The sequence below is a fragment of the Plasmodium coatneyi genome, chromosome 9 (genome assembly GCF_001680005.1).
Source record: "Plasmodium coatneyi strain Hackeri chromosome 9, complete sequence".
Lineage (NCBI taxonomy): Eukaryota > Apicomplexa > Aconoidasida > Haemosporida > Plasmodiidae > Plasmodium > Plasmodium coatneyi.
Window position 1 is genome coordinate 1,007,382 of NC_033564.1, and position 13,085 is coordinate 1,020,466.

At 36.6% G+C, this 13,085-nt stretch overlaps 1 protein-coding gene across 1 annotated transcript; it reads right to left on the reverse strand.

Moving 5' to 3' along the window:
* Nucleotides 1-5,967: 5,967 nt before the first annotated feature.
* On the reverse strand, nucleotides 5,968-11,902 carry PCOAH_00025460 (SICA antigen; the record flags this gene model as incomplete). The annotated part of the gene is made up of 8 exons (XM_020059351.1): nucleotides 5,968-6,404; nucleotides 6,525-6,633; nucleotides 6,835-7,785; nucleotides 7,936-8,553; nucleotides 8,841-8,932; nucleotides 9,081-9,570; nucleotides 9,721-9,812; nucleotides 11,122-11,902. Coding segments are annotated over 8 exons (3,570 nt in total), but the record flags the coding sequence as incomplete, so codon positions are not given.
* Between the last annotated feature and the right edge of the window lie 1,183 nt (nucleotides 11,903-13,085).

Below are 13,085 nucleotides of genomic sequence, written 5' to 3' on the forward strand. Positions count from 1 at the left end.
AGTGGATTTTTGCTTGACGCACTGCATACCATTCATGCATTATATTATTGGATTGTGTACGATTATGCTGTGTATTATATTAATATCTATACTCTTCCGTAAGTGCGTTCAAAAAAGTGCAATTTCCCCCCTTTGAATTGAAAATTTCGGCACGTACTACGTACTTATGTTTTATTATGATTTAAGGGAGCATTATTGGAAACTGTTTATATATATTTTATGGCTTATATAAGGAGCACATTCAATTCCTCCCTCTCCCTGAATGTGTGCACACTACATTTATGAGCTCAGTGCAAAAGGTATGTGTGCACTTCACAATACAAGTATAGAGAAAAGAGTGTAATGTAAAAATATGTATTAATTTTGCTCAAGAGTGACATTTTTGTATGCACATTCCTTCTAGTAGTAGTAGTAGTTTACTGCTGGGAAAGAAAGCAGCGTCCTTTCCCTTCCCCTTCACCATACCTACCCTCTCCTCCTCTGTTAATGATCAGTTTCTTATAATAATTTTCACTTCCTCTTCCCCTCTCTTTTGTTCCTTATACCTTTTTCTAATAATTACACGATAAATAGTTTAAACAGAATATATATATTATGCTATTTGTGTTTTCTTCCTTATTTCCTTCAATCTATCCTATATTCCACAACTTACTTTATTCTTCCGTCCATCCTTCATCTGAGTGCATTACACATAGATTATATACATATGTGGAACGTTATCCACATTATGCACTAATTGATCATTCTTCTTCCTTTTCTTACATTATTCCTTATGGATTAATGTTCCAGGTTACTCCTATCTGCCTTAAAAGGGGGAAAATCTATTACACCACATTCCCCCCGCGTGTGGAAGTCCATTCACCCCTTTCCTCTTAACGAACACTTAGCGAACTCCCATCCTCCAGAGAAAAGAATTCATCATATGAACCTGACGGGAAGAATTAGTCCCGTTAGAAAATTTTCTCCTACACTTTTTTTCCCTGCAAATACTTAAATTAGGTGTGCACCTACTTTTTAAGGAAAAATATTTTGCTACTTCGTGCAGTAACTTCCCTCAGTGGGTAAATGTTAGGTTCCCATAGGGGAAGGGGCGAGAACATAATTCATGTGTGGGGCGGGGGTTGGACACACATACAGTAAAATTATAAGGAATTTTCCTTTGGAAATGTCCAATATATATATATATATTGTGGTGGCCGCTATAGGGACGCACAAAGTGGTTCATTGGAATGTCTATGCATAAAGAAATAGGTGTATTATGGTAATGCGTGTTCGTGCAAAGTACTATTTTCCACTTCCTAGAATCATAAGTATCCTTCCCATGTTATAGGGAGGAATGGTATATAGTGGGGGGCAAGTGTATAGAACCCTTTCTACGTCTTACATAGCACATTGTACATGCCCCCCGTGCTGTACCTGAAATATATGAATATTATGATCCACAATTAAAATGGTATTGCCATATTAATACTTCCCTTAAATAATATGGAAAGGGGAAAATGTTCCTACCCTAGGGAAAAAATTAAAAGCGCAGAACACTGGGACGTTCCTAGTGAGCACTGGTGATGTCGCCCGAGGCAATAGTTCATCAGCTGGTGGGCCAGTAGTTCAATCTCCATAATGGAACCTACAAGTGCTATACCACCATGTAGGAGTGTTCATTGGCACATCTTATAGTGTCGTACCTATTGGTGGAACTTAAGTGCTCCATACGGATGGTAAAAACCTTATTTAGAATTAACGCACGGTACCTTCACATATATATACATATATATTTATATATATATGTATATATGTATGAATAAAGTGTGTACACATATTATTCTGTCCTATATATATATATAGGAATATATACACCTGCAAAGGGAAAGAATAATGTACGAACATTTCTGCGTCCATCACGGCAGGTTACTTGCAACAATTTCAGTGGTGACCCAACATGGTAGTGGTGATAGCCAAGAACAATTGCTGTGGTAGCAAACAACAACAGTAATGTCAATCGCAACAACAATAATGATCGTAGCTAACAACGATAATCTTGGTAGCAACAATTGCAGTGCTCATTCCTTTCCCCATTCTATGTATACATTGTCCCTCTCCCCCTCCCTCTCTTTACATATGTTTGAACCGGAATCTTTTACCCTTTCGTCAGAGAAAAAAAGAAAAAAAAATATAAAGGTGCGAAAATACGAAAGTTATTCTTATTACACCATCATAAATGTACATGAAAAAAAAAAGAAGGAAAAGGAAGGAGGTCTAAGGAAGGAGGGAAAAAAGAAAGCACATTAATATATAGAATATAATGTACACATAAAAAAGGGGAGGTGGAAGCTCAAAATGGTATACACAATGCACATATATACACATATACATGCTCAGAGCGCATAAAATGTTATTATTATTATGAAAATGTACGCTTCCTCCTTCTCATTGAGCGTGCATATAAAATTACACATGTAGGAAGTACAGAGTGCTCCGCGCATGTATATGAACTGTATACTACATGTATATGTTAACAGTTTGGCACAAACAATCCTTTTTGCAAATAACATTTTGAGCACATTATGTAAATAATATGTGCGCAAGCAAAGAAATTTTCTAATATAAAGGCGAAAGAACGGGGGAAGGAGGTGGAAAAATATGCATGTATACAATTTATGTGTAGAATGCACTCATTTTATTTATTATTCATGACCATACACTATAATAAAATAACTTCCTTAAAGGGAACAATAACAATACATATGTAAGATCATTCCACATATATATATTCTAGGAGAATGCACGTAAAAGGTAAGAGCATGGGTGGGGACCCCCCTCTTAGGTGTCCCCTCCATTAACTTTCTGAACCTCCCTAGTTCTTGCCCAAATATGAACTGAAAAGGAAAAAAGTAAAATTAAAAATGAGGAATACTGTAAGGTATAAAATGTAATCTACATTAGAAGGAACGTGAAGGCAGGTGTAATATAAAGTACTATTACTAATACAGTACAAATAATAAAATATACACTGTAAAATATTATTATAGGGATGTGCCACGTACGTTTTTTCTCTTCATACATAGTTAATACAGTTCTATGCATTACATCCCTCTTTCACTTCTTTTATAAATTCATGCCCCTTCATTAAATACTGATGAATGTGCACATTCCATGCGGAAGGAAGGAATGAATAATATTCCACATATATGTGTATGAACTGCACTACATATATGTTAATTACTACCAAATGATTTACTAAGTGCAAAAAAGTTAGGCATAAATTTAATGTAGCACACATAAAAAATATACACATCAAGAAGAGGTGCGACCTTATGTGCACAGAGGGAATGAATGAACTGCATAAATATTATAGGGTTACAAATAATCATTTACAGTGCAATAATATATCACATTGAATAAGGAATATATATAGAAAAATGTGCTTCTCTTTTTTTTCCGTTCTATTACTTCAGTACATTCGCTTATACATTCATCTCCATTATGTACATATGTAATGATTCCCGATGCACATATATATATACATATAATGTACTACCATTGTGTACAAAAAAAAAAAACACTACCTGGAAATATTATAAAATAACGGGCACCCCATACCTTAATCTGACAATCATAATCATAATAAACATAATAATAATAACAAAAACAATGATCATCCTATGGAATATATATATATGATGTTCTATCATACAAACACATATATATGTATTCCATATAAATGAATGGAAACCAATTACAAAAGTAATTCCATTATATATACATAGAAATGTATATACATAGAAAAAATGCCGGACCCTGGCCAACAACTGTTATCGGTGAGTTCACTCCTTCCATCCACCCTCCTTCCTTCGCTGTATCAACATAAACAATTATATATATACCTATATATATACATATGTATATATATGTGTACACCTTCCTACTAATGATTTCTATAGGAGGATGATTTGAACAAATTACCTTCCCACAAAAATTTCTATAGTAATTTTGAAACAGGCTGTGGTAGTTGTGACGAAGGTTCCTGTGATGGTTGTGACGATGATTCTTGGGTAGAAAAATTAAAAGGCACTTTAGAAGGGGAACATACCACTATGAGCAAACATACGGATAAAATTAAGAAAGGATGGTGCTATATGTCTAAAATGATGGATGCGAACGACACATTGTATAAGGAACGTTGTAATTTTTTATACTACTGGATAGGGAACTTTTTATTCACAAATGTGAAGGATGATGATACCATAATCCCGCACCCCCTAAATTCGATCTGTAAACATATAAAAAGTACGTATCCAAATGAGAAGGACAAAGTTCTTTGCGGAAATACTATTGAAAAGGAACCTTTCACTAACAGAAAATTAATATTCGACTATTGGCATGACCGTGCCAAAATGAAACAGCAAATAGAGGGTTCTAAACGCCGTGGTTATCGTTGTGATGAAGCATATAAGAAACATCTGGAAGATATTTCTGCAGCTTATGATAAAGTGAGCGCAGATTGTGGAAGAAGCCCCGATAGTTACTGTTCCAATTTTTGGACAACAAATAAGACTAACATTCAACAGGAAATACAGGCATTGAATTGTGTTGTAACATCTGAGCGGGAGGGGTCTCAGCGTCCTCCACCTCTACCCCTCCCACCACCTAGTGGATCCCCTTCCGAGGGTGGTAGTGTTGCCACTCCAATCGTATCCTCCATACTAGGAATAGGAGCAATTCCATTAATCCTTTTTTCTTTATATAAAGTAATACTACATAATTATCACCACTATGTACATAGATACATAACATTTGTACATGTACATATATAGAACATATATATATAGGCACATATATCGGTATATATATATATCACGCTTCCTGCCTTCTCTTTCTTTCCTTCGTTCAGTATAACCTTTTACCTCCTTGGATAAGTAACACCCTTCCCTCCGGTGGAAGGAACATTGGAAGCAGAGGAAGAAGATCCACCATTAAACATGAATTCGACACATTAACAGACGATGCTTCCACACTATATTCAACCGAAGGTTCCACAAACTTCTCAACAGCAGAATCAATAGTTAATTCTACCATATATAATGAGTTACCTAGGAAAGCAAATAACAGTAATAATAATAGAAGGAACGGACAACAACATAGGAATATAAGTTATCATCCTACTTAATAAGTTCCCCTTCCTTTCCCCTTCTTCCTTCACATTAATTATATAATTAGTGTATGTGTGTGTCTGTCTGTATGTTTGTATGTAATGTCTCTCCTTTCTTTTTTTTTTTTGGTAAGAACACACTTTCTTTTTCGGAGGAGAAGAAGAAGCACGCTTTGTGATGTGATGTGATGTGATGTGCTGCTGGTGGACGCTTGAAATGGACAACTTTGGGTGCAAAAAAAAAAAAAAAAGCAGCGTAAGCGAAGCCCCTCCTTTTTTTTTTTCTCTCTTATTTTTTTTTCTTTAATATTAAGAATTAATTAAATTTAATTTAATTTTTTTACTTTTTTTTTGTTGTGCCACGTTTGTCCTCATAATTCTGATCCCTTCGTATACACATACATGTGTGATGTGGTTCAAAATTTGTGTAATTGTATACAGTTCCTTTCTTTTTTTTTTTTTGTAAGAACACACTCTTTTTTTTTTCGCACCTTCGCGAATCTTTCGCACAATTTGGAGTACTTTTTTCGAATATGTCCATAATTGGAATTAACAAAGAGAAAATTATTAAGATAAAAAAAAATTATCAAGGGAAAAGATTATAACAAAAAAAATTTAATAATCATGTTTTGGATCGTCAATAAATAAAGAAGTTTCCCAACACATCCGTGAAAGCAGAAAATTTTTTCTTTTCACATCCACTTATGTTAATTACACATGAACATGCAAACAATTTAATACACAAAACGAAAAAAAGAAAAGAAAAAAAGAAAAATATTTATACTACACCCTAAAACCCGGAACCCTGAACGTGGAACCTGTTCCTTAGGAAGAACGTCTTCTTTCCTAAACCCGGAATCTGAACATGGAACCTGTTCCTCAGGAACATTTCCCCCAGGAACATCCTCCTTAGGAACAGATTCTTCCTCCCTAAACCCGGAATTTAAACTTGGAACACATTCCTTAGGAACATCAATACTAGGAAATTCTTCCTTAGGAACATCAACACTAGGAAATTCTTCCTTAGGAACAAAGTCATCCTCTCTAAATGCGGAATCTGAACTTGGAACATCCTCCTTAAGAAAATCCTCCTTAGGAACATGAACCCTAAACCCGGAATCTGAACTTGGAACCTGTTCCTTAGGAACGTTTTCTTCCTTCATAAATTCAGATCCCATGAATTCTTGAACCAAAATTTCAAAAAAATCTTCCTTCGTCGAATGGAGGTCCCCTTTCTGACATTCGTTTAAGACTTCTAAATGAATATCAATAATCATGCGGCGACGTACACCACGACGACGACCAGGAACCCATTTTTTCCTCCTTGTTTTAGGCGTGGAACGATGTTTGCGTTCCTTTACTAAGGTATATTCACGTGGACCATCCTGGTCCACATGGTCAACAATCTTTTGTTCTAAGGAGGGACCACGTATTTGATGTGCTCTTCGGTAACGTTTTCTTGTCTTGCGAAGTATTCCAAAATACTGAACAAAAAAAAAAAAAAAAAAAAGGTAATAAATGTTTTTTTAAAAGGGGTAAAATGTTGTTCACGCAACAGTAATTACTACTTCAAACCCTAAAATGTGAAATCTTACATACCCCCAGTGATTCATTCACCTTCATGTTTCTTTTTTTTTTTTTTTTTTCGTTGTTTCTTTTTTTTTTTCTTTTCTCTGTTCTTTTACCTTCCAAAGGAGATAGCTCATAGCAGACATACCAATGAAGACAGGAGCCAGAGGGAGGTAAGGAAGGTATGGGGTAAGGTCGGAAGGGTCGACCATCCCTTCCTCCTTTACGTTCACTACTTTCAGAGTCTTCGGTGTTTTTGGAAGAGCTTCACTTTTTCCTCCACCTCCTGATGAACTTGTACTCTGAGAACTAATACCTCCCCCTGAACCCTGAGTCCCAACACCTGGACCAGCTGGAATACCATCTGGAGGACCTTGTAAATCATCTTTGGCAGGACTCTGACTGACCTTATCATCACCACCACCAAGAGAAGGACTAGGAGCTCGTAGAACACCAGTACCACCATTCACCTGACTGTCGTAACCGTCTTCTTTTGCTTTCATAACTGGAGTTTTTTCTGCTGGTGCTGCAGGAGCAGCTTCTGGTTGCGTATCCTTTTTACATATCTCCTCCAAAGTTTTATTTATTTCTGCATTCTTCAGGAGCTCCTCTTTTATTTTTTGCCGTAGTTGGCTATTATTAAATGTAGGCTTTGAACAACTGTCCCACTCACATTTTTGACAATTATTGCTACTGGAACACATAGTGGTGTAGAGACCCTTTCCGTCCTCAAATGTTTGTGTTAATATTTCCTCCGTGATTTTACATCTTCCTTTCAGTATTTCTTTTGCGAATACATTTAATGCCATACAAGCCATAGTTTGTTTAAATATTTTGTCATTTCTTTTGCGCTCCTCCGTAGTGCCCTTCTGATCTTCCATAATACCATATATATACCTTAAACCTGCAGTTATAAGTTGACATGCTAATTTCTTTGCTTCTGAAGTTGTATTATCCTTATCTACAATGTTCTTGCATGCACCTGCTTCGTTCATGTATCCATTAGCAATAGCCGCACATATGGCATTCAATATTTTTTCCATGTCCTTATCATCCCAAATGTGATACTGCCAATACAATGGAAAAAAGAGGGGGCATATATTTACATTTAACTTTTACATAAAAACTTTACTCAAACTTCGTCTGAGTACGTATATATTCTTTCTACATGCAATATATATGCTTGGATTCTGGTGTCCAATATGGATCGCCCTAACCTCCCATTTCGTTTGGCCCCCTTGTCTCCTATCCCTAGTCCATTGTGTTGTTACGCACTGGGCGCGATCACATAAGGTATTATTTATAGTACTTATATCAGTTAGAGTTTGTTGTACGTTCCCATCTTTCCTGAGCATTGTTTCCAATTTGTCCCCTATCTTTTCACTGTCTATTTGGCAATCTGCATATTGATCATACCTATCACACTGAACGCAATGACCCTTCTCACTATTTTTACCCTTACACGATTTCGTAAGTTCCTTATTTCCTTCCTCAAATGATTGTGCTATTGTTTGCTCACTGACCTCACAGGGAGATTTCACCTGCTTCTTCAATTCATCTGCATAAGCGTTGAGGAGGAGGCACATCATAGTTTGCTTAAATAACTGATTATCTTTCCTTTTCTGTTCCGTATCGTCACTTTTGTCTTCTTTAATTTCATAAATATGCTTTAACCCTCTACTAATGAGCTTGCATGCTTTTATCTCTGGGTCAGTGACTCTTCTACTACTTGGATCTGAATCACTACAATAATTTGCAATACTTTTGCTGGTATCCTGAGATATTTTCTTAAACATTTCTGAGGCCTCCTTGTTAATATCACTCTCCATATTACTCTGTTCATAAAAGGAGGGAGGAAACAGGGAAGGAAACAAATGTATCCTATGTAATTATGTGCACCCCCCCACCCTATAATTATTATGTTGTCCACCACCCCCCTATAATTATTATGTCCACCCTATAATTATATGCACGTTATGTGTGCGTCTAATTCTTCCCCTGTTCAGTTTCTACATACTACAACACTCACAGAAGTGTCCTTTATTCTAATGGACAATATATTGTGTTCCTTCCCCCCCTTTTTTTATTCTAGTGAAGACAATATAATATTGTGTTCACTTACCCAAGTTGCATCCTCTCTTTTGTTTATTCCCCATTTCCTTGCTACGCACTTTGTACGAGCACATAAGTTATCCTCCTTACTACAGTCTTTACCTACAGGAATGAAGAAACAGAGTGAAGGAATAAGTAGTAGTTGAATGTGATGGTAGACAGTGGTGGTGGTGATGTCGTCCCTGGTGTGTCTGGTGCCGCTTTCGCAGACTCTCTTTAGGGGTAGACGTTAGTTTTGCATTCTCCTTACATAAAGTATCTATAGTAGACAGAGTTTGTGTTATTTGTTGATTCCCTTCAAGTTTTGTTTTTACTTCTTCCCATAGGTTCTTCCCTCCCAATTGACAATTTTTATATTCCTTTTCCTGATCACACAGGTCACAATCGCCCCTGTTCTTATTTACGCACCAGTTTTTCCTATATTGTTCTGCCACATTGAAAGCCTTTTCTATGCCTATGTCTATGTTACAGGGAGATTGCTTCTCCTTCAATTTCCGTATTAATGCATTTAATAAGACGCAGGCCATAGTTTGATTAAATAATTGGTTGTTCTTCTTCTCCCCACCAATCTTTTCTTCTTTAATTTCATAAATATGCTTTAATCCTGCAGTAATCACCTGACAAACCTCCTTATTAGTCCCACTGGAGCCATTACAATACTGCTCAGTTTCTGCCCTCTTATTTAATATACCCGTAGAGAGTTTGTCCACATAACCATTCACATCACCCCACATTTTATCCTATACAAACAGGAGAAAGGAAAGAATGAAAATATATGTGTGTGAAGTATATGCACATAATTTATGATCGTTCCCTTGACGATCATATATATATGAGAAACAATATTCATTGTACTGTTCCTACCCATAATAAGCATTCTTGTTCCTTACCCAGTTTGGTTTCTTCCCACTGTCTTCACGGTAATAGTCTGCTACACACAGTGCACGTTCACATAAGTATTTCTTGTCCTTACAGTGTTCACCTATAAAGGAAGGAAGCCAGGAAGGAAAAAACAGTGAGTGAGGGAAGGAAGGTGTGTACATGAATGAGTAGTGGTAGGGTATATTCCTCTTCCTTCCTTCTTCTACCCCTCCTTCTTTCATCTCCTTCCTCCTTTTCCATTCTCCTCTCTTCCTCTTTCTTTTCACTTTTCCTTCCTCTCTTTTCTTCCTTCCATCCTTTTTTCTCTTTATTTCTTTTTCTTAGTTTTTTTCTTTGGATATACCCTTTTCAGGGTGCACTTGGGAGGTTTCCATTTGTCCGGTTGGACCCCTTGTTATGTTCCTTCCTCCTTGTCCTCTCTATCGCCATTTGAGGAGTTCTTTCCACTCCAAGGAGCGCTAAACGCCCCTTAACAATTAAACGGCTGTAACCTCCTGTCTACGAGCAGTTTTTCCCCTTCATACACCTATCCTTCCTTAAACTCCAGACCATATCTGTTGAACCCCTAAACCCCAAACCCGAATTGCTTTACCACCTAAAACCTGAACACTAAATCCGAAATCGAATTCCTGTACCCTGAACTCACAACCCCTAAACCCTAAAAACTGAACCCTTTATTTTTCAAAAAAAACCGGTTCATATTGTTCAAACTAAACCCGATTTCTGACATCCATACCCTAAATCATGAAACCTAAACGCAAAATCCAATACCTATACCCATAGCCCTTCAAATCTAAACCCGAAATGCGAATTCCTATACCCTTAACCCTTGAACTCTAAACCAGAAATTCCAATTTCTATACCCTGGATCCTACTCCTTTACAATGAATTTTCACTCCCCTATCTTCCTTCACCCTACTTCTACACCCTAAATCCTACTCCAACACCCTTAACCCTACTCTCACACCGTCAACCCTACTCCCACAACCTGAACTCTACTTCTATACCCGGAATTTTAGTTCTACACCCTGAACCTTACTCCTACACACTTAATCCTCACTCCTACACCATTAATCTCCACTCCTTCACTATTAGTCTTCACTCCTACACCCTGAATCTTCACTCCTTCACTCACTTCCTTCACTCTCATTCTTTCCTCCTTATACCCTCCTTTCTCCTTTCAAACCCTTCCTTTCCTCCGCCATATACCCCTTGCTCCTTCCTTAGAACTTCCTGCATCCTTAGACCCTATCCTTCCTTTCCTTCCTTTTTTACACCTTAAAACTTCCTTCTATACACCTTAAACATTCTTTCTTTTCTTTTTATTTGTGTAATAATATATATATTTCTAAATTATACACATATTTGTTATTTACTACACGTTCGAATGTAGTTCTTATTTGTTTTACCTGCTCCACTTGATTGTGGTTGACTTGCTTCCTCCTTCTCTTTTTGTATTTTAGAATCAACCTCCTGTTGCAGCATCTTATCATCCGTTATTCTTCCTTCCTTCACTTTTTGCAGTACTTCCTTAGCACCTTCCTCCGATAAACTGTTGCTTGTATCGGCCATTTCCTTCAGTTGTGTGTCATCCTCTATACCAAATAGTTTGCGAATAAGCCCCTGGTCCTGACCCCCCTTGGCATCGGCCCTGCGGTCTTCCTTACTCGTCTTTTTACATGCGTTGTGTTTATTTGTTTCCCTTATTATCCCTATATCCCCTTTAGCGCTCTTCACCCATTTCTCTATTTCCTTCCCGATTAGCTCTTTGCCTAATTTTACAGTTCGGAAATCGAAATTTCCACATTTCCCTTTTTTCCCCTTCAATTCCTCCGCATCCAAAAACATCCCAAGTATTCCTACTACATACTCAGCGACATCCCCCAGGCAGCTGTGTTCTTTGAATAATTTTGAGGCTGCTACAGTCCCAATCATACACCTCAAATAAGACTCTACTTCTTCCATGTTCTCCACGTCGAATCCATATCCAGCATTATCATCTTGTACTTTAATTCCACTCATGAATAACTTTATTTGTACTAATGCTTTGCAGATCTCTTTCTTTATTGTTCCTTCTGTTGTGTCCTGAAGGTGTACTTCTTCACAGAGTTTTTTGAACTCGTTCTTATCATTCTGTAAACGTTTCGTTAATTCATGAAACATTCTCTTCATACCATCCCATACGGCGCCCTATTAGGATAAGTTTAAAAAATACAGCCACATATGTATACACCCGTCACATTTCTTGAACTCCAATTATTCTAGCACACAAATTTATTATTGGGCCGCACATATTCGCATGTATTATGAAAAATGTTAAAATACTTACGTCCCCTGAGGTCCCTTTACGGAGTTGCCATTGGGCTATTAGATGTGCAAACTGTAAGAACCCCATGATGTTACCTTTCTCCTTATATAATTTGTTCTTATATTAAAAGAGTTTTACATTACTCAAATTTTTCCTGCACCCTATACTGCAATTTTTCCCCTTACACCTTTATTTTTTATGTTCACCATTACAATATATTTGCTCTTTATATATGCCTACCCACTTCTTTTCCTTATTTTCTCCTAATTACACATTCGGAATTCTTCAAAAAAAAGGAGAAAAACAAAGAAGTACTACTATATTCTACCTATATACTGTATTCCTCTGCCCCCCCAAAAAAGAAGAAGGACGAAGGAATAACCTACTTTTCCTTCTCTTTTTTCTCTCTAATTTTTTTTTTATTCTTTTTTTCCTCCTTCTCTTTTAAAAAAAGAGGGATGAATTATCCACCTTACCTTTTTCTTTCCTTTTTTTTCCTTAACCTTATTTTCTTTTTCTTTTTTCCTTTAATTTTTTTTGTTCCCTTTTTTTCTTAACTCCCTTTCTTTTATTTCTTCTAAAAAAAGAGGTGAGGGGAGAAGAAGTGATGGAAGCAACCTTCCTTCCTATACTTCCTATGTTCCTTTAATCAAAAGGGAAGAAGTGGAAATTACGCACCTACTCTTTTCTCCTTCTTTCCTTGTCTTCTTTTAAAATATTTCTCTTTCTTTTTTTTTTTTTTTCTTTCAAAAAAAAAAGAAACCTTACTTCCTCTATGCCCTACATACACTACATTCCTCTATAGAAAAGAAGAACAGGAAATACCGACCTTTCTTTTTTTTTCTTCCAATTTTCCTTCAATTTCTTGTTTTTCCTTCCTATTTTTCCTTTAATTTTCTTCTTCTTTTTTCTTAACTTCCTTTTATTTCTTCTAAAAAGAGAGGTGAGGGGAGAAGAAGTGAGGGAAGCAACGGTTCCTTCTCCTCCCTTCCTATATACATTGCATTCTTCTAAGGAAAAGAAAAAGAGAGGAATTATCCACCTCCCCCATCTGCTTTTTTCTTT